Source organism: Nerophis ophidion, linkage group LG09 (assembly GCF_033978795.1).
Source record: "Nerophis ophidion isolate RoL-2023_Sa linkage group LG09, RoL_Noph_v1.0, whole genome shotgun sequence".
Lineage (NCBI taxonomy): Eukaryota > Metazoa > Chordata > Actinopteri > Syngnathiformes > Syngnathidae > Nerophis > Nerophis ophidion.
Window position 1 is genome coordinate 46,819,761 of NC_084619.1, and position 22,108 is coordinate 46,841,868.

Below are 22,108 nucleotides of genomic sequence, written 5' to 3' on the forward strand. Positions count from 1 at the left end.
AGCAGATATTCGCGAAAATGATTGCAGCTCCCTTTGTCTTCTTTAATTTGTGAAATGGGTCAAAATGGCTCTTTGAGTGGTAAAGGTTGCCGACCTCTGCAGTACAGTAACATGTTGTATGTGGCTTCCGCAGATACATGTACACGACTGCAAGTCATACTGGGTGACACAGAGTACACTGAAGGTTGTGATATAAACAATTGTAACACTCTTACTAATATGCACCACACTGTGAACCCACACCAAACAAGAATGACAAACACATTTCTGGAGAACATTCACACTGTAACACCTTATAAACAAAACATAACAATTACCCTGAATGCTATGCATCCATGACTCTTTCAGGCTATATTATACACCCCGCTAGCACCAAAACCCGCTTCCCCACCCCTTCCGTGCGTCAGTTGAGGTGGGCGGGGGTGTATAATATAGTCAGGAAGAGTCATGGGTGCAAAGGATTCTGGGTATTTGTTGTGTTGCGTTTATGATCTGTTACTGTGAGGATGTTCTCCCAAAATGTGTTTGTCATTCTTGTTTGGTGTAGGTTCACATTGTGGTGCATATTAGTAAGCCTGTTAAAGTTATTTATATCACAACCTTCAGTGTACTGTGTATCACCCAGTATGCCTTGCAGTCGTGTACGTGTATCTGCGGAAGCCACATACAACATGTTACTGGACTGGCAAGATGTCTGTACATGTTGTAGAAGGCGTTAAAGGCAATTGCTTCATGGCACGTCCTTATTACTGTTATATGGGTGACCACCAGCGGTTATTCGCAAGAATGGTTGCGGCTCCCATTGTATTCTTTATTTTGTGAAACGTGTCAAAATGTAGTGGCTGCTAAAATAAAGCCATCACGGCACGCCCTCAATATTGTTGTCCGAGTGAAAATCGAAGAATGTTGACCCTGGGTGATGTCCGGAAGAGGATCCGAGAACCGGAATCCCCCCGTAACAATCGGGGGGGGTCGGCGATTGTGCAGCTGAGCCACATCAGAGTGGCCAAAGAGCCGGAGCTGCGGGTTGCCGACCCCTGCTCTAGATTAACTTTCAAGCTATTTATTACTATTACGTTTATGTTTTTGTCAAAAAATAACCACATTTGTACTTATAGAGCAAACTATTAACAATATCAATGTAAACCCAACAATAGAACAATAACAATGACAACAATACCAATAGAACAGCAATAACAACAAGGAGGTAACACACAGACTCATTGAGAACATCTATTAAAGACCAAAGAAGGTCTTTGCAAGTGGGCCTGTGGCAAATGGTGCACATGTGAACTGCTCTTTTTCTGTCCGTACACAAAGTGTATAGTTGAGCTGGGATTTATGCCATTGATCTCCATCTCTCTTTGAAGGACTAACCATGCTGCTGACTGCATGACAGGCAGCTGGGACCTAATGACTTTTGCTGGCGCAATGACGACTCTGTCTAGAGCAGGGGTGGGCAAACTTTTTGTCAGGAGGGCCACATTGGGTTCTAAGATTTGACAGAGGGGTCGGGCCAGGAACAGATGGATGGAGTGTTTGTGTGAAGTAATATAAATTACACGTAAAAGCCATTACGTGAGAGGATTTAGCCTACAAACATGTAATGTATCATGAGTAGGCAGCAAGGCTCAATGTACAGTTTTTTTTTCAAATACATTAATTTCATTTGATTAAGAATAAACACAGTAGATAAATTCACAGTATACATTTGATTTACTTGAATTATTTACATTTGATCATCATAGAATAACAGCAGAGAAACTCACAGTTTCAGTAGGAACAGTGTTGTTGATCTCCCTTTTGGCCAATGCATCAAAAGTCGAGTGAGTTTGGTTCTGGCAATTCTCAGGATAGCTCCGAGATGCGGGTCAGTTAAAGGGGAACATTATCACCAGACCTATGTAAGCGTCAATATATACCATGATGTTGCAGAAAAAAGACCATTTGTTTTTTTAACCGATTTCCGAACTCTATAAGAGTGAATTTGGCGATTTAAACGCCTTTCAATTGTTCACTGTCGGAGCGATGACCTTTCACCTGTGACGTCACAATGGGAAGCAATCCGCCATTTTCTCAAACACATTACACACACCAAGTCAAATCAGCTCTGTTATTTTCCGTTTTTTAAACTGTTTTCCGTACCTTGGAGACATCATGCCTCGTCGATGTGTTGTCGGAGGGTGTAACAACACGATCAGGGACAGATTCAAGTCGACTTGCGTGGCGTGTGCATCGATTAACATGGCATGCTAATCGATGCTAACATGCTATTTAGGCTAGCTGTATGTACATATTGCATCGTTATGCCTCATTTGTAGCGATATTTGCATCCAGCTTTTCCCTCCACCCACATTTAATGCCAAACAAACACATACCAATCGACAGATTCAAGTTGCACCAGTGTAAAAAGATGAGAAAGTCCCTCGTTTGTTCTGTACATTTTACCGACAATAGCGATGCTACAACAGAGATGTGTGGATATCTTGCGACACTCAAAGCAGATGCATTTCCAAAGATAAAGTCAACGAAATCACAAAGGTGAGTTTTGTTGATGCTATTGACTTATGTGCTAATCAGACATTTGCGCACGGCATGACTGCAAGCTAATCAATGCTAACATGCTATTTAGGCTAGCTGAATGTATATTTGTAGCTATATTTGTATCCAGCCTTTCCCTCCACCCACATTTAATGCCAAACAAACACTTACCAATCGACGGATTTAAGTTGCTCCCGTGGTCAAAAGATGCAATCGTTGGTTGGAAGGCGATCGCCGAATAGCTTTAATAGCTATAGCTATAGCTATTGAGCGAATAGCTTCAATAGTTATTCACTCAATAGCTTCAGTTTCTTCTTCAATTTCATTTTCGCTATCTGCCTCCACACTCCAACCATCCGTTTCAATACATGCGTAATCTGTTGAATTGCTTAAGCCGCTGAAATCCGATTCTGAATCCGAGCTAATGTCGCTATATCTTTCTGTTCTATCCGCCATGTTTGTTTGTATTGACGTCACGCAGTGACGTCACAGGAAAATGGACGGGTGGATTTACAGGTAGCGAAAATCAGGCACTTTAAAGCCTTTTTTCGGGATATTCCATGATGGGTAAAATTTAGAAAAAAACTTCGAAAAATAAAATAGGCCACTGGGAACTGATTTCTATTGGTTTTAACCCTTCTGAAATTGTGATAATGTTCCCCTTTAACCTGGATATGTGACGGGATTTGTTGATGTTCATGACGCTGAATGTCTGCTCATAGACGTAGGTCGAGCCAAGCAAAGTTAGCATCTTCTGTAGCAAAGTGGCGGCTGATATTGTACTCTTTGTAAACCGCGACAGGCTCTTGGCTTATCAGACACACAGCCTTTGATCGGACTTCAGTAAAAAAATATTTTGTTGTCCACTCTGCATTTAATACTCGGCACTCAGTGTCCACTTTTCTTTGCTTTGATTAGCTCATTTTTACAGAGGGGCTCACAGGACAAAGCTAAAGAGAAGGAGGGAGTAATATCCTACAGGCCAAAAAGGTCAGTGAGCCCCATGTAATGGGGAAACGCGGTATTACAGGGATATTGTGAAACGAACGAGGTTTACCGACGATAATAACATGAAATGTAATTTAATAATAGAATTTGATGGGTGGCTCCTCCTTAATTATAGTCAAGCGCTGAAAACGCATACGGGAGGCAGAAGCCTTAACATTGATACGTTTTTTTGTTTTGTTTTTTTCAATAATTTGGACAAGTTCTGCGGGCCGGAATAAAACGTTCAACGGGCCGTTGTTTGCCCATGTCTGGTCTAGTCTCCACAAAATTTGCCGCCTGTAACCTTTTGTGCCATTCTATGTGGGTTCAATGTTTGTTAAAACCACAAAGGCATTGTAACGGGAAATGTCCACCATTTGACCAAAAAAGGGTATGTGGTCACTTGTAGGTTGTAGAACAAGGATTTTAGGTGGAACAAACCTGCAAAATAGACAAAAATAGATGACATGCATCATATGACAAATATTTGATAAACATTGACAAACACAAAAACTAAGAAAATGTAATCCATTTTCTACCGCTTGTCAATTACGGGGTCGTGGGTGGTGCTGGAGCCAATCCCAGCTGCACACGGGAGGAAGGCGGGGTACACCCTGATAGACATTTGACATTTACACAAGTTATTTCAAAGAATCATGATAAGTGGCGGCATTTGTGCAATCCCAAAATTTAAATACAAATACTGAATGTGAATTATTCTAAAATTGATGCAAAACTGTGCTTACCTGCTCAAAAAATAATTCCCCAGTGTCTTGAACCTCTGGCAAGCGTTGAGGTTGCATGAGTCTGGCTGATGTCATGGTAACATGGATACAAACTTTACAGATAAATAGCAAACTTCAAAGACTTGTTCAAAAACAAACACTCAGCCACACAACCAATGGGAGAAGGCAAGTGCCAATTAGACTATGGCAGACTACTGGTTACGTGATAAAACATGTGTAGAAGTCGCTATCTTGCGGTTCCACAGATGCACGTCAAAGTAGCCACGCACATAGACTTTTCAACAGGTTTAATGTTTTTCAACACCTACAACAAAACAATTAGATTTACTTTTTTGGACTTTCCAGTGTCTCTCCCAAATTCTTCCTCCTCCTGCACCCGGCCGCTCACTGTTAAAGGGGAACATTATCACAATTTCTGAAGCGTTAAAACCAATAAAAATCAGTTCCCAGTGGCTTATTTTATTTTTCGAAGGTTTCTCAAAATTTTATCCATCACGCAATATCCCGAAAAACGGTTTCAAAGTGCCTGATTTTCACCATCAGTATATCCACCCGTCAATTATCCTGTGACGTCACAGCGTGAAGCCACCAGAAACAAACATGGCGGATATCACAGAAAGGTATAGGGATAGTAGCTCGGATTCAGACTCGGATTTCAGCGCCGTAAGCGATTCAACAGATTACGCATGTATTGAAACCGATGGTTGGAGTGTGGAGGCACGTAGCGAAAACGAAATTAAAGAAGAAACTGAAGCTATCGAGCCATATCACTTTGAACCGTATACAAGCGAAACCGACGAAAACGACACGACAGACAGCAACACGGGAGGAAGCGAGGACGAATTCGGCGATCGCCTTTTAACCAACGATTGGTATGTGTTTGTTTGGGATTAAATGTGGGTGGAGGGAAAGGCTGGATGCAGCGTGTGAGGGAGAGAAAGAGACCAAAATACAAAAAACAAATCTGTCTGGAGCCGCAAAAAAATAAAAGCCATATTACATACAGATAGTGTGTCATGAGATAGAAATTGAATTAAGAGGACTTAAAGAAAACTAAATGACCTCAAATATAGCTACAAATGAGGCATAATGATGCAATATGTACATACAGCTAGCCTAAATAGCATGTTAGCATCGATTAGCTCGCAATCAGACCGTGACCAAATATGTCTGATTAGCACACTCCACACAGGGACGGCGTGGCGCAGTGGGAGAGTGGCCGTGCGCAACCCGAGGGTCCCTGGTTCAAATCCCACCTAGTACCAACCTCGTCACGTCCGTTGTGTCCTGAGCAAGACACTTCACCGTTGCTCCTGATGGGTGCTGGTTGGCGCCTTGCATGGCAGCTCCCTCCATCAGTGTGTGAATGTGTGTGTGAATGGGTAAATGTGGAAGTAATGTCAAAGCGCTTTGAGTACCTTGTAGGTAGAAAAGCGCTATACAAGTACAACCCATTTATCATTATTTATTTAAGTCAATAACATCAACAAAACTCACCTTTGTGCATTCATGTACAATGTTAAAAGTTCGGTGCATCTGCTTTGAGTATCACAGAATATCCACACATTCTTGCCATCTCTGTCATAGCATAGCTGTCGTCGGTACAGTGTGCAGAACAAACGAGGGACTTTCGCATCTTTTGGCCACTGTTGCAACTTCAATCCGTCTCTGTTCGTGTTATTACACCCTCCGACAACACACCGACGAGGCATGATGTCTCCAAGGTACGGGAAAAAAGTCAAAAAAACGGAAAATAACAGTGCTGATATGACTTGGTGCGTGTAATGAGATTGAAAAAATGGCGGATCGCTTCACGTTGTGACGTCACGGGTGAAAGGTCATCGCTCCGACAGGCTATCAATTGAAAGGCGTTTAAATCGCCAAATTCACCGTTTTAGAGTTCGGAAATCGGTTAAAAAAACAAATGGTCTTTTTTCTGCAACATCAAGGTATATATTGACGCTTACATAGGTCTGGTGATAATGTTCCCCTTTAAAGACAACAAATGATTAGTTCCACACATACCACCTGTGCAATTGAATTATCTGTCAGTTGTGTGTCTCCCTCAGCACATGCCACTCCCCCGTCCGATGGTGCTCTGTTTCCGCCCCATGGCCAGAGGCGTTGACCTTTACTCCTGCGGGGTGCTGATCACAATTCCCCTTCCACAACATGTTTTTGTGAAGCTGCAGCAAAGCATCTTTGATCTTTAGATCGAATAGGCGGTCTGGAATTGGGTGATTTCAGACATGCATTCACAAAATATGTTTATATTTGCATGTTTGTATGTATTTGCAACATTTATTTTACATAAATAATTGCATAAACGTGCAGCCTTGTACATACGACGTCTTGCAAAAGCCTCACGTTTGTATGTGGATCAAATGTGTCAGTGCCCGCATGCACCCAAGCACGTGGACTATATTATTTTATATGTAACCACATCCACACAATGTCACTACCAACTCACTCACATATTTTTTTATTGCATACAAGTTGTTGGCAGGTCTTTGATTTTCAAAGCAACCATGCGTCTAATATGAAGATTTGGATAGGTTGTCTGGAAACACTAAATGGTCCCTCGTGTGTGAATGTGAGTGTGAATGTTGTCTGTCTATCTGTGTTGGCCCTGCAATGAGGTGGCGACTTGTCCAGGGTGTACGCAACCTTCCGCCCAAGTGTCGCTGGGATAGGCTCCACCCCCCATTCCCATTACCCCGAGAGGGACAAGCGGTAGGAAATGGATGGATGGCTGGATGGTACTCTATGGCAGTGGTCCCCAACCACCGGGCCGTGGCCTGATTGGTACCGGGCCGCAGAAGAATTTTTTATAAATGTTTTATTTAAAAAAAAAATAAAAAATTAAAAAAAATAATAATATATATATATATATTTTTTTTTTTATTAAATCAACATAAAAACACAATATACACTTACAATTAGTGCACCAACCACAAAAACCTCCCTTTTCATGACAAAAACGTCCCTTTTTCATGACAAAGAAAAAAAAAAAAAAAAAAAGGACTCTTTTGAGATTAATACCTTTACACTTCATGTGGCTTTATTTAATCCCGCTAATTATGTTGCATGATGTCATCTTTAAAAGCAGAAAAGGTACCCAAAAAGATCCTGGGTCTCCCTGAGAGTTAAGTTGATGTTGACATACATTGTCGACCGATTTCATCGACATAAAACATGGTCATTTGTATGAAAAATGGTCGGTTCGTGTCGACGGAATCGTTACCCAACTTCACAAATGTGCACACAGTAACTTCCTGTTTTATGTGAAGTAAGTTGCGTGTAAGTATTCGCCTGCATTAATATAGTAGCTCTGTTAGATAAAACACAAGACTATCTATAAAAATTGAGAAAGTAAAGTTGCTTTTATGTCAACAATCACATATCTGTTGGGTATCCACATAACAGGTGGATACCCAACAGTATTTAAATGACCATTAAAATGTTCTGGACCCAAGTCACAACAAATATCACATTTATTCATAGTTAGATTAATAACCTGACTAATGTGTTGTCGTTGTTGTTTTTTTATCCAGACGATCCATCTGTCCTGCTGGCCACTGCTCAGAGATTCTGTCTACTACACCCTCTCTATCTCCGCTCTTATTGTGGTAACTCAAGACTATTTTAAATCATGACATGAACAATGCATTTTTAACACCTGCACAATTCATTAATATCAAATACACTACTGTACTAGAAACCACTATGTTTATTTTGGGTATGTACACTAAAATGCGTGAATGATTTGTTAACTTCTTAATTAGACCATTAAATCATCCTTGTTTGTTAAAAAACATACAAACACCAAAAGTGTATTTTCTTTTAAAAATCTAATATAAACAAAATCTAACATAGAGTAAAAATAATATAAGTATATTTAGTTAGTCGACCTAAAAAAAATTGATATATAAGTACTCTCTTAAATAGTTAAATCCATTTCAGTGAGGGATAAGAATATCTACAAGAGGTATGATGTTCTGTTTCATCAATCTTTATTAAGTCATTTGAGGATGTAATACTCATAGAGACAATAATTTATTTTTTTTTAATGTACGGTATGTACAGGTGATACTAGAACAATATGAATATCGTGTTTATTCCAGCATTTAGATTTACAAGATCAAACTAACATCTGCTTGTAACATGCAACTCACGATATTTCAAACATTGTTTTGGTATCATTTTGATAACTATGGTTTCTTAAAACTTCAAATTGAAAATCTCCTAAATTTGGGGTTTTCAAAAACTGCGATGATCATCCAAATTATAACAAAATAAGAACATTTAAATGTGAATTGCTGACATGAATTAACTTCTGAATTATATTTAAACTTTTGGGAGTTTCACTTGGACACATAGTAAATGTTCTGTTGGACTAAAACTACCATAGATTACACCGACAGGCGTTTCTAATATTTGGAGCGTCTAATGTAGGTAAACCACCAAAATATTACAAACAACAACTAGTGCAAATACAGTACATTCAAATTATAAGTTTCTAATGTTTCCAATTTCCTTTCTTCCTTGTTTTAGTTCATCTATGATGAAAAAGTTGTTTGGTAAGTTATGTTATTTGTCATCAAAACTGACTGTGCTTTCATTAATTGGCCTAGAAATTTCCACGCATAAATACATTTGACCTCTTTTTTTCTTTTTCTAGGTGGGAAGCTCTCACGTTAATTCTGATGTATTTCGTCTATATTTTGATCATGAAGTAAGTTCAACTGTAAACGTCATAAAAAGTCAAAAAACAGGCTTTTATTTATACAAGCGGACAGTTTTACGACATTTCGTGTTACGGCGATTCGTATCAAGGTGTTTCGTTTTACTGTTTCATGTTAAGTAGTTATGTGTTGTGGCTTTTCACATTTTGGTGTTTTGCATTACAGCGTCGTGTTTCCACGTTTCTTTTTATGCCGTTGAGTTTTACGCTGTTTTTTGTCACGCCATTTCTTTTTATGCTGTTTTGCGTTATATCATTTCGCGTTTCGCGTTACGGCATTTTGTCTTACAGCATTTTGTGTTTCCGCGTTCTACATTTTTTTTGACGCAATTTCGTTTTACTCCATTTTGTTTCACGCCATTTCAGTTTACAGCGTTTCTTGTTACGACATTTCCTGTGACAGCATTTTGTGTTACGACGCTTTGTGTTTCGGGTAATGTCATTTTGGTTTATGGCATTTCAGGTTACGCCGCATTGGGTTATAGCATCTCGTGTCATGGTTGTTTCCTGTAACCGGCTTTCCTGTTACGGCGTTTCCTATTACAACATTTCATGTAAAGGCGTTTCCTTTTACAACTTTTAATTTTTCAAAGTTTTTTTCACAGCTTTGAGTTTTACGACATTTAGTTTTAAGACATTTAGTGTTAAGGCGTTGAGTGTTAAGGCCTTGAGTGTTAGGACGTTTAATGTTGCGACGTTTAGTGTTACGAAATTTCCTGTTATGACGTCTCCTGTAACAACATGTCCTGTAACAACTTTTCCTGTAATGTCTCCTATATCGACGCACTACCATAGATTACGATCCCTGAACAAAAACTACTTTAGTTTTGTGCGCGCAGCAGAAAAATACATTGACGTGTGTTGCTAACCTGAGGAAGGACGTCGCATTCGTTGTTTTTAGTTAATTTTTCCAGTCTTGAAGTCTTCCAAGTGCTAGACAGACTTTTTTGATAGCAGTGCCTCAAAAAAAAGGAAAATAAAAGTGAAGTGTAGAATTCAACATTTGTTGCATGCTTGGTTAAACGTCGCAACCGTCGTGATAGATAAATACAAACCCCGTTTCCATATGAGTTGGGAAATTGTGTTAGATGTAAATATAAACGGAATACAATGATTTACAAATCTGTTTTCAACCCATATTAAATTGAATGCACAACAAAGACAAGATATTTGATGTTCATACTCATAAACGTTTTTTTTTTTTTGCAAATAATAATTAACTTTAAATTTCATGGCTGCAACACGTGCCATAGTAGTTAGGAAAGGACATGTTCACCACTGTTTTACATCACCTTTTCTTTAAACAACATTCAATAAATGTTTGGGAACTGAGGAAACTAATTGTTGAAGCTTTGAAAGTGGAAATATTTCCCACTCTTGTTTTAAGTAGAGCTTCAGTAGTTCAACAGTTCGGGGTCTCTGCTGTCATATATTAGGCTTCATAATGCGCCACACATTTTCCATGGGAGACCGGTCTGGACTGCAGGCGGACCAGGAAAATACCCGCACTCTTTTACTACGAAGCCACGCTGTTGTAACACGTGGCTTGGCATTGTCTTGCTGAAATAAGCAGGGGCGTCCATGATAACGTTGGTTGGATGACAACATATGTTGCTCCAAAACCTTTATGTACCTTTTAGCATTAATGGTGCCTTCACAGATGTGTAAGTTACCCATTCCTTGGGCACTAATACACCCCCATACCATCACAGATGCTGGCTTTTGAACTTTACGCCTATAACAATCTGAATGGTTATTTTCCTCATTGTTCTGGAGAACACCACGTCCTCTGTTTCCAAATATGATTTGAAATGTAGACTCGTCAGACCACAGAACACCTTTCCACTTTGCATCAGTCCATCTTAGGTGAGCTCGGGCCCATCCAAGCTGGCGGCGTTTCAGGATATTGTTGCTAAAAGGGGTTTGGCTTTGCATAGTAGAGTTTTAACTTGCACTTACAGATGTAGCAACCAACTGTAGTTACTGACAGTGGTTTTATGAAGTCTTCCTGAACCCATGTGGTGATATCCTTTACACACCGATGTCGGTTTTTGATGCAGTACCGTCTGAGGGATCAAGAGTCCGTAATATCATCGCTTACGTGCAGTGATTTCGCCATATTCTCTGAACTTTTTGATGATTTTACGGGCCGTAGATGGTAAAATCCCTAAATTCCTTGCAATAGCTCGTTGAGAAATGTTGTTCTAAAACTGTTCGACAATTTGCTTGCAAAGTGGTGACCCTCACCCCATCCTTGTTTGTGAATTACTTAGCATTTCATGGAAGCTGCTTTTATACCCAATCATGGCACCCACCTGTTCCCAATTAGCCTGCACACCTGTGGGATGTTCCATATAATTGATTGATGAGCATTACTCAACTTTATCAGTATTTATTGCCACCTTTCCCAACTTCTTTGCCATGTGGTGATGGCATCAAATTCTAAAGTTAATGATTATTTGCACACAAAAAAATGTGTATCAGTTTGAACATCAAATATGTTGTCTTTGTAGCATATTCAACTGAATATGGGTTGAAAATGATTTGCAAATCATTGTATTCCGTTTATATTTACATCTAACACAATTTCCCAACTCATATGGAAACGGGGTTTATACATTTGGACATGTTAAAGGAGCTGTGCCTATGAAAAGACAGTGATAACGACGTAGCATAGTGGTCTCATTTTTGACATTTCATCTCTCTCTCTTTTGAAACACCACTTAGGAAGGAGCTGTTTTTCTTTTTCATTACTGTTTATTTACGTCTTGTATTTAATATTTTATTAGTGTAAAATTACTGTGTGTTAGGTGTAAATATCCTTTAGGTTTAAGTTCTGACTAACTTACCCCACTATCGCTGTAATAGGAACAGAACTCTTACGTAGATCCTGGATCTACTGTACTCCAACTATATTCTTATACTATATTGGTTTATTATCTTTTTTTACATCAATTTTGTTTTCTTTAGACTGAACTCCCATGTCGTTCGTTTTCTGGAGAGGAAGAAGAAATACTCATCCAGTGTAAGGAATGGAGCGGCTAATGGCGAACTGGACGATGGCTCGGATGCGACTGCCGTCCTGTTGAAGAATGGTAAACATTTGAAGGATTTCTGTCTTTACTCATTTTGTCGTTTTTCATCGAACTCGTTATTTACTTAAAACGCACAATAAAAGAAAAATAAGGAACTTACTGACTATAATGACAGTCTACAACTGAATAAAAATAAAAGACTGGCGCAAAGCTTTTTAGGTAAACCTCTACCACGTATGGAGATATATTCTGACAAATATGTAGAAATAACTTATTTGACATTATGTTTTGACATATCTTCTGTCTTCTAAGGCAAAAGAACATCAATAAAGTCTCAAATTCCAAATAGCTCATTTGGAGGAAGTTTGGAAAAAGGCAAGAATGTTTTATAAATATCTGCGTCATATCTTCATGGTTAAATTTCACATTTTTGGGAAGTTATGGGGCTTCCAATAAACACACAAGTTTGGTCTTTTCTTCTATTTTATTCAGGTCATTTACAAAAGGTCAACATGGAAGGCTATAGGCTACTATACAGCTTAGCACACAATAACACACAAGCTAGACATACATAATAATGCCGTTACTAATGCTGTTACTTTGTCTGGTAACAACTAATTAAATTAAATACTTTCATCCATGTATTTTTTTTTGTCATGAAAAAGGGAGGTTTTTGGGTTGGTGCACTAATTGTAAGTGTATCTCGTGTTTTTATGTTGATTTACAAAAAAAAAAAATAATAATGATAATAATTACAAAAAAAAAAAAATTACTAAAAATTATTCTGCGGCCTGGTACCAATCGCCCGGTGGTTGCGAACCGCTGCCCTAAATAACTACCCAGAGAGGCGTTGGGAGGCATCTTGACCAGATCCTCGAACCACCTCATCTGGCTCCTATCAATGTGGAGGAGCAACAGCTTTACTTTGAGCTCCTCCCGAATGACAGCTCAACTTATCTCTAAGGGAGAACCCCGCCACCCGACTGAGGAAATTCATCTCGGCTGCTTGAAATCCTGTAGAAAATTTTCCCAGGAAAGCAAACGGGAAGGACCAACCTTTTCTTGCAGTTTCAGTTGGTGTAATGAACAAGAATATTCCATTATGTGTATTATTAGGAGTGATGAGGTGGCGACTTGTCCAGGGTGTACCCCGCCTTCCGCCCGATTGTAGCTGAGATAGGCCCCAGCGCCCCCCGCGATCCCGAAAGGGAATAAGCGGTAGAAAATGGATGGATGGATTAGGAGTGTAACCATGATCAAAAATAGAGAATTGGATGTTTCTTTTGTGGCCGTGACCATAACTGTACACTATACCCTGTGTGCATGTGTGTGTTTGCGCACGTGTGTGTTTTGTGGATATCTTTAAGCAAACCACCACAGGAAGACGTCAGTGCTGATGGTTGACGAGTTGCTGTCAGCATACCCCCACCAACTGTCTTTCTCAGAGGCTGGCATGAGAATTATGATCACCAGCCACTTCTCCCCCAGAACTCGCCTGACCATGGCCTCCAGAATGCTCATCACTGAGGTAACACACTTTTTTGATTAAATAGTGATCGGTATTACAAAACGTGCAATACAGTGGAGTTTATGTTAACCAGTTTTTGCAAATTACTTAGGAAATGTAGTAAGCTAGTATATATATATATATATATATATATATATATATATATATATATATATATATATATATATATATATATATACATATATATAGTAATGGCCAAAAGTTTGGACACACCTCATTTTATTGCGTTTTCTTTATTTTCATGACTATTTTTTATTGTAGATTGTCACTGAAGGCATCAAAACTATGACACCTGTGAAGTGAAAACCGTTTCAGGTGACTACTTCTTAAAGCTCATTGAGAGAATGCCAAGAGTATGCAAAGCAGTAATTATAGCAAAGAGTGGCTATTTTGAAGAAACTAGAATATCAATCAATCAATCAATCAATGTTTACTTATATAGCCCTAAATCACTAGTGTCTCAAAAGGCTGCACAAACCACTACGACATCCTCGGTAGGCCCACATAAGGGCAAGGAAAACTCACACCCAGTGGGACATCGGTGACAATAATGACCCAGTGGGATGTCGGTGACAATGATGACTATGAGAACATGATACTGTGATACTGATGATACTGATGACTATGAGAACATATGAAAACATGATACTGTGAAAGATGGATCCAACACAGTCGCGAGAGTCCAGTCCAAAGCGGATCCAACACAGCAGCGAGAGTCCCGTTCACAGCGGAGCCAGCAGGAAAACATCCCAAGCGGAGGCTGATCAGCAGCGCAGAGATGTCCCCAGCCGATACACAGGCGAGCAGTACATGGCCACCGGATCGGACCGGACTCCCTCCACAAAGGAGAGTGGGAGATAGAAGAAAAAGAAAAGAAACGGCAGATCAACTGGTCTAAAAAGGGAGTCTATTTAAAGGCTAGAGTATACAAATGAGTTTTAAGGTGAGACTTAAATGCTTCTACTGAGGTAGCATCTCGAACTGTTACCGGGAGGTCATTCCAGAGTACTGGAGCCCAAAATGAAAAAGCTCTACAGCCCGCAGACTTTTTTTGGGCTTTGGGGATCACTAATAAGCCGGAGTCCTTTGAACGCAGATTTCTTGCCGGGACATATGGTACAATACAATCGGCAAGATAGGATGGAGCTAGACCGTGTAGTATTTTATACGTAAGTAGTAAAACCTTAAAGTCACATCTTAAGTGCACAGGAAGCCAGTGCAGGTGAGCCAGTACAGGCGTAATGTGATCAAACTTTCTTGTTCTTGTCAAAAGTCTAGCAGCCGCATTTTGTACCAACTGTAATCTTTTAATTCTAGACATGGGGAGACCCGAAAATAATACGTTACAGTAGTCGAGGCGAGACGTAACAAACGCATGGATAATGATCTCAGCGTCTTTAGTGGACAGAATGGAGCGAATTTTAGCGATATTGCGGAGATGAAAGAAGGCCGTTTTAGTAACGCTTTTAATGTGTGCCTCAAAGGAGAGAGTTGGGTCGAAGATAATACCCAGATTCTTTACCGTGTCGCCTTGTTTAATTGTTTGGTTGTCAAATGTTAGAGTTGTATTATTAAATAGAGTTCGGTGTCTAGCAGGACCGATAATCAGCATTTCCGTTTTTTTGGCGTTGAGTTGCAAAAAGTTAGCGGACATCCATTGTTTAATTTCATTAAGACGCCTCCAGCTGACTACAATCCGGCATGTTGGTCAGCTTTAGGGGCATGTATAGTTGGGTGTCATCAGCATAACAGTGAAAGCTAACACCGTATTTGCGTATGATGTCACCTAGCGGCAGCATGTAGATGCTGAAGAGTGCAGGGCCAAGGACCGAACCCTGGGGAACTCCACACGTTACCTTAACGTAGTCCGAGGTCACATTGTTATGGGAGACACACTGCATCCTATCAGTAAGATAGGAGTTAAACCAAGACAGGGCTAAGTCTGACATACCAATTCGTGTTTTGATACGTTCTAATAAAATATTATGATCGACAGTATCGAAAGCAGCGCTAAGATCGAGGAGCAGCAACATAGATGACGCATCAGAATCCATCATTAGTAATAGATCATTAGTCATTTTTGCGAGGGCTGTCTCCGTTGAGTGATTTGCCCTGAAACCGGATTGAAAGGTTTCACATAGATTGTTAGACGCTAAGTGTTCATTTAACTGCTCCGCAACAATTTTTTCGAGGATTTTTGAAATAAAGGGAAGGTGAGACACCGGTCGGTAGTTTACCATGAGGTCAGGATCGAGGTTAGGTCTTTTAAGAAGAGGATGAATAACCGCTTTTTTGAATGCTAGGGGAACAGTGCCCGAGGAAAGTGATAAGTTTATAATATTTAGCACTGATGGACCTAATAATACAAAGAGCTCCTTGATCAGTTTCCCAGGAAGAGGGTCAAGTAAACATGTTGTTTGTTTTATTCCATTTACACGTTGTAACAATTCCTCTGTTATTTCCTCAAAACGAGAGAAACTATTTTGGAGGGCAGTATCCGCCGTATATACAATCGTGTCAGTGTTAATAGAACCCCGTTGTAGCTGGGACGCATTGTCTTTAATCTCCTTTCTAATGACTTCAATTTTCTTACTAAAGAATTGCATAAAGTCATCAGCTGAGTGGGTGGAGCTACTGGAAGGGGTCCCTTGTTGGGTTAGCGATGCTACCGTACTAAACAAAAATTTAGGATCGTTTTTATTACGGTGGATGAGATTTGAGTAATAATTAGCTTTAGCTAAGGTAAGCATGCGTTTATAAGTTATTAAACCATCACTCCATGCTTGATGGTGCACCTCAAGTTTAGTCGTGCGCCATTTGCGTTCCAGCTTTCTGCATAATAATTTCTGAGCTCTAGTTTCTTCTGTAAACCACGGGGTGCGCTTTTTTGGAGCCTTTTTTAACTTTAGCGGTGCTATGTTATCAATGGTTTCGCGCAGGGCGTTGTTAAAGTTGTTAGTGAGGTTATCAATAGAGCCCACATATTTTGGGAATGGTGCCATTACCGAGGGCAGTAGGTCAGCAAGAGTTGTCGTTGTGGCCGTATTAATGTTGCGGCTGCTATAGCAGTTATTATTATTATTAGTTTGACGAACATGCGTCTGAACCTCGAATTTTATAAGGTAATGATCGGACAATACTTTAGTATACGGGAGTATCGTAACTTTGGAAGCGGTGATACCCCTGACAAGCACTAGGTCTATCGTATTACCGTTGCGATGCGTGGGTTCATTTATTATTTGTGTGAGACCACAGCTATCAATTATAGTCTGGAGCGCTACGCACGGTGGGTCCGATGGGGTATTCATATGGATATTAAAGTCCCCCATTATGATTATATTATCGGCGTGTGTCACTAGATCAGCAACGAACTCTGAGAATTCATTGATAAAGTCCGAATAGGGCCCTGGGGGGCGGTAGATAACAGCCAGGTGTAGAGGCAGCGGTGTGACAGACCTCATAGTAAGCACCTCAAACGATTTATATTTATTATTTATGTTAGGACTAAGGTTAAAGTTTTCGTTGTATATTAGTGCGACCCCCCCACCCCTTTTAAGCGGACGGGCGATATGCGCATGGGTAAAGTTAGGAGGACATGCCTCATTTAGCGCAAAAAAGTCGTTTGGTTTAAGCCAAGTTTCACTGAGACCGATGGCGTTAAGATTGTTGTCTCTGATGATATCATTAACTAACAACGTTTTGGGAGACAATGATCTTATGTTTAAAAAACCTATATTATAGGTAGTGGGCTGTTTTAGGGAATTTTTGATCAAATTATCCGTAGTAGCAATATTAATAATGTTGTGTTTATTATGCCCAGTGCATTCAGTATAATTACGACCATATCTAGGAATTGATACGACGGTAATGTTCCGATTGTTTGATTGTTGCTTTGATAAACTGCACGCATCATGGTTAGCCTCCTCAGTAACGGGGATTTTCCGATTGTTTGTTTGTTGCTTTGATAAACTGCACGCATCATAGTTAGCCACCTCAGTAACGGGGATTTTTCGATTGTTTGTTTGTTGCTTTGATAAACTGCACGCATCATAGTTAGCCACCTCGGTAAAACACATGTCCAACTCTGAAACACTCAAAGCAGAAAAAACTTGTTCTAATTTAACAGACTCCTTACCCAGACCGGTAGTCTCGCATCTTTCATCTAAATCCGTCTTCAGGATGGAGGGAAGTGGTGTTCTGTGGGGATTAGCCTTCTGCTTTGTTTTTAGCCCCGCTCGGCATCCGCGTTTCCGATCACACCGCTGGCGTCTGCTCCGTAGACGGCCCCCGCTGCTACTAGACTCCCCTGCTTCACAGGCCGCTGGATGTAGCCGCCGACGTATTCCCATGCTAGTTAGCACGGTTAGCACGCACGCGTCTATCAGTCCAAAACGGCCCGATATGTCCATATCCAGAAGTGTCTGGCGGTCGTACGTGATCACGGAGTGACCACGATGTGAGCCAGCCATGAAGTCTGCAGAACTGTCCGGCATTTCCGCCAAATGTTCCATCTTTAGCAAGAGCACCGCAGTGTCGCAGCCCGTCCGGGCGCCGCCATCTTGCTTAATATCAAATATAAAATCTGTTTTCAGTTATTTCACCTTTTTTGTTTAGTACATAGCTCCACGTGTTCATTCATAGTTTCGATGCCTTCAGTGACAATTTACAATGTAAATAGTCATGAAAATAAAGAATACGCATTGAATGAGGTGTGTCCAAACATTTTGCCTGTACATAAATATACGTATACATATGTTTGTATATATGAACTTAACGTACAACTTTCCACCAAACAAAAGAATACATTTTTTTAAACATACAATGTTATTGTTTTGCTTGACTTCCTCATTCAATTGATTCCACAATACCCCCCACAAACTGACATGCACATACGTTTTTAAGATTTGTCCTAACACAAGTCTGCATTAAATTGTATTTACCCTCCATATTATACTTTGCATTCTGTCTTCAGATATTTTGGGACATTTTGCGGCAGCAGATTATTTCTTACATTAAATATCACTTGTGCTGTTGTAAATTTCACCAGATCCGTAAATGTAATTATTACAACAATATCAATGAAATATTTGTTTTTATTCCTCTGATTGTCCCTACCATGAGGCGACTTTGCATTGTGGAGCCACACTGGCTAGTGAGGACGCCTTTGTTTGCTTTTCTCTTTTAACTTTGCGGGACACACCTATGTCCCGCAACTTGTATTATCACATTATAACGATAGTCTTAAAAACTCTATCGTTGGTCAAATATGTATTTAACTTATATCAAGTATCGTCTATAACAGGGGTAGGGAACCTATGGCTCTAGAGCCAGGTGTGGCTCTTTTGATGACTGCATCTGGCTCTCAGATAAATCTTGGCTGGCATTGTTTAACATGATAAGTAATGAATAATTCCGAGGATAATCACAGTATTAAAAATAACGTTCAAAAGATAAGACATTCTGATGCATTTTAATCCATCCATCCATGTTCTATCGCACCTGTTCAAGAAGTTGCATTAATAGTGAGAAGTATTATATTTATTATTGTTTAGCTTTAGAATAAGTGAATTATATTGTGAAGTGAATGATATTTATATAGCGCTTTTTCTCTAGTGACTCAAAGCGCTTTACATTGTGAAACCCAATATCTAAGTTACATTTAAACCAGTGTGGGTGGCACTGGGAGCAGGTGGGTAAAGTGTCTTGCCCAAGGACACAACGGCAGTGACTAGGATGACGGAAGCGGGATTGAACCTGGAAGCCTCAAGTTGCTGGCACGGCCACTCAACCATCCAAGATGTACCGCCCCAATAACAACGTTATTAAAAAGAATAAGAGACTTATTATTCTCTAAAAAATGTTAGTCTTACTTACAAATGCACGCATTAAATTGTATTCAGTGTTAAAAATATTATATGGCTCTCACGGAAATACATTTTAAAATATTTGGCTTTCATGGCTCTCTCGGCCAAAAAGGTTCCCGACCCCTGGTCTATAGTGTGTCGTCTATCAGGTGTGTGAAACTCATTTTATCTCTGGGGCAGCATGGAGGAAAATCTGTTCACACGCGGGCCGGACTATTAAAATCATGGCATTAAAGCAAAAAAAATAAAGACAACTTGAAATTGTTTTCTTTGTCTTACTTTGGCCAAAAATAGAACGAACACATTCTGAAAATATTACAATAACATATAGAAAAAATACCGGCAGCGGTAAAGTTTAGATCCATAAAGGAAAGAAGAAAGTGAATGAATGTGTATAACTACATAAATTGACATATGCATAAAAAATTGTTTTCTTTTGTATTATTATTTTTAACGAATTAAGTAATGTTTATGACAACCTTTTTCCAAAACACAATATAGAATGGGAGTTATAACAGGATAATGCATACATTTATCATTTGTTTTCAAAACGGTTACAAAAGAGTGGGACCCCAAACATTTAATGTGGGACCCCATCAAAATTCCTAGCGCCAACAATGATGGAGTATTGATACCTGCAAAACAGCAGCATGCGGCTGTGGCCTGCAGGCCAGTTCTAATACTAATCAAATATCATCTCAGGAGCCATAGATCCTTCATTGACTTTGACACATGGGGTCAGCAACCATGAGAAATAATGTAAAATCATTCACATCGTTCAAGACACACACAAATATCAAATCCAAACACATAATGATAACAATGATAACAATGTGAAATACATACAATGATGAATGACATGTATTGATGAACATTTCACATCTCTCTTTATACATGTGATGTTTGATAGTACCAGGGCCTGAAGTTAACTTTTTTTGGCCACCAGGTTTGGCAGGTGGATTTTGAAATTCACCTGCCACAGTGGGTTTTTACCAGCCAAAATATTCTGTGCCTAAAATAACGGTGAACGACTCAGAAAATGCATAAGAATGGTTCTTGAACTTGTACAGAATACACATCAAAGTGCTGTCGAGTTATTAACCAACTTAATCTTTAGTTATCTACTAACATTAAAGCAGGTTGGTACTTACTCGCACATCCACACGTAGTCAGAGAAGGGTCTCATCTTCTTTCCAAATGCGTGTACGTTCCGAAACAGGAGCTTCATCCTCTCCAACTGCGCTGTTTTCATTGAGGTCAGTGCCTTGACCGCAGCTGTCAGCTCTGGAGGAGCCGTCTTCCCCACTTTACAGTTGATCGTTAGCAAGTTGCTTTTCGAGGACTCGTGGTCCTTAATTGCCTCTAACTTTAAGTTTTTTGTCCCGATTACAAATAGGTTTGATTTCGCTTTCTCCGAGCCATACATACGGCAATCCTGACAGTACATCTCTTCTGTTGTGACGTCGTAGACCAGCCAGTCGTTTACTTTCCACTTCGTATTAAAACGTCTTTTTTTATTTTATTTTAAATCGTCATCCTCGTCTTCCTTTTGTTGGCCTGTTAAAGCCGGAGCCGGCCTCTTCACGCCAGCGGTATGCCGCCACATTTTGGTTTTAAAATCCAAGAAAATGGCGCGGGGGCTTGCTTAGAACACACAACACACATAGGCTACCTGATTGGTCAACAACACACAACACTTGCTTAGTGTTGTGTTGTCTTGGCTACCCACCAATGTGGCAGGTAGATTGACAGTTTCATCCGCCAATCACAAAAGTTACCCGCATTTGGCGTGTGGGCGGGTGCCAATTTCATGCCCTGGACAGTACAATAACGATTAGGTGTACGAAAACTGGGTAAAAATGGTGTCGAAAACCAAATCATACGGAATGTACCACTGCACTACTAAATTGTTCAAGATTTACGGTAGTCTCAAAGTAGTATTGCAAATCTTGTCTTATCTAATGTTCTTCTGTGTTGACGTGTTTTAACAAAATATGTTGGAAAAGTTGGTTAAAATGGGTCGTATATTACCTGTGTATCGAGGTTTAGCAATGCCTGCTCTGTTGGGTTGAGATCAAACCTCAGCACTCAGTTTTGATCAATAACCGTACATCTTGTGGTGAAGTTAGTTCATGTTCACTTATTTTCCTGCATGACGCTCAGTGCTAGCCGAGATTTCAGAAAGTAATACTAACATATTCAGGAATTGTTGCAGTATGTGCACACACTCATTGTAATATTCAAAACTGTGTGTATGTGTGTGTTACAGAGGCAGCGTCTAATCAACACCCGGACTTTGACCAATGGGGACTCAGATGTTCCGGTGAAAGGAGGGGACAGGCGTGCCACGGAAAACGGGCTGGCTGGGGTCGAGAGGGGTGCTGGCGTGCGAGATCACGAGACGGGCAACGATACGGAGAACGAAGACAACGAGAACAACGAGAATGACGAAGAGGAGGAGGAAGAGGATGGAGAAGGGCCGTTTGTGCCCTTCAAGTGTCCAGGTAGCCTGAAAGAATTGGATGACGTTTGTGAGTTCTGGAGCTCAGTATGAATATAATTTCCATTGGTGGATACTCAGAATTTGAGCCTTTCTTTAACCTCCATTTTTGGTTTCAATGGTAAATTAAGTACCGTATTTTTCTGACTATAAGTCGCAGTTT

At 40.0% G+C, this 22,108-nt stretch overlaps 1 protein-coding gene across 1 annotated transcript in view; it reads left to right on the top strand.

The window, feature by feature from the left end:
• Positions 1 to 22,108, top strand: part of LOC133559364 (sodium/potassium/calcium exchanger 3-like) — a 323,976-nt gene that overhangs the window by 266,232 nt on the left and 35,636 nt on the right. The window contains exons 7-12 of the mRNA XM_061911072.1: positions 7,829 to 7,903; positions 8,829 to 8,854; positions 8,956 to 9,009; positions 11,989 to 12,113; positions 13,421 to 13,581; positions 21,715 to 21,949. Of these exons, the coding sequence (XP_061767056.1) occupies positions 7,829 to 7,903; positions 8,829 to 8,854; positions 8,956 to 9,009; positions 11,989 to 12,113; positions 13,421 to 13,581; positions 21,715 to 21,949 (676 nt within the window). The remainder of the gene's footprint in view (positions 1 to 7,828; positions 7,904 to 8,828; positions 8,855 to 8,955; positions 9,010 to 11,988; positions 12,114 to 13,420; positions 13,582 to 21,714; positions 21,950 to 22,108) is intronic.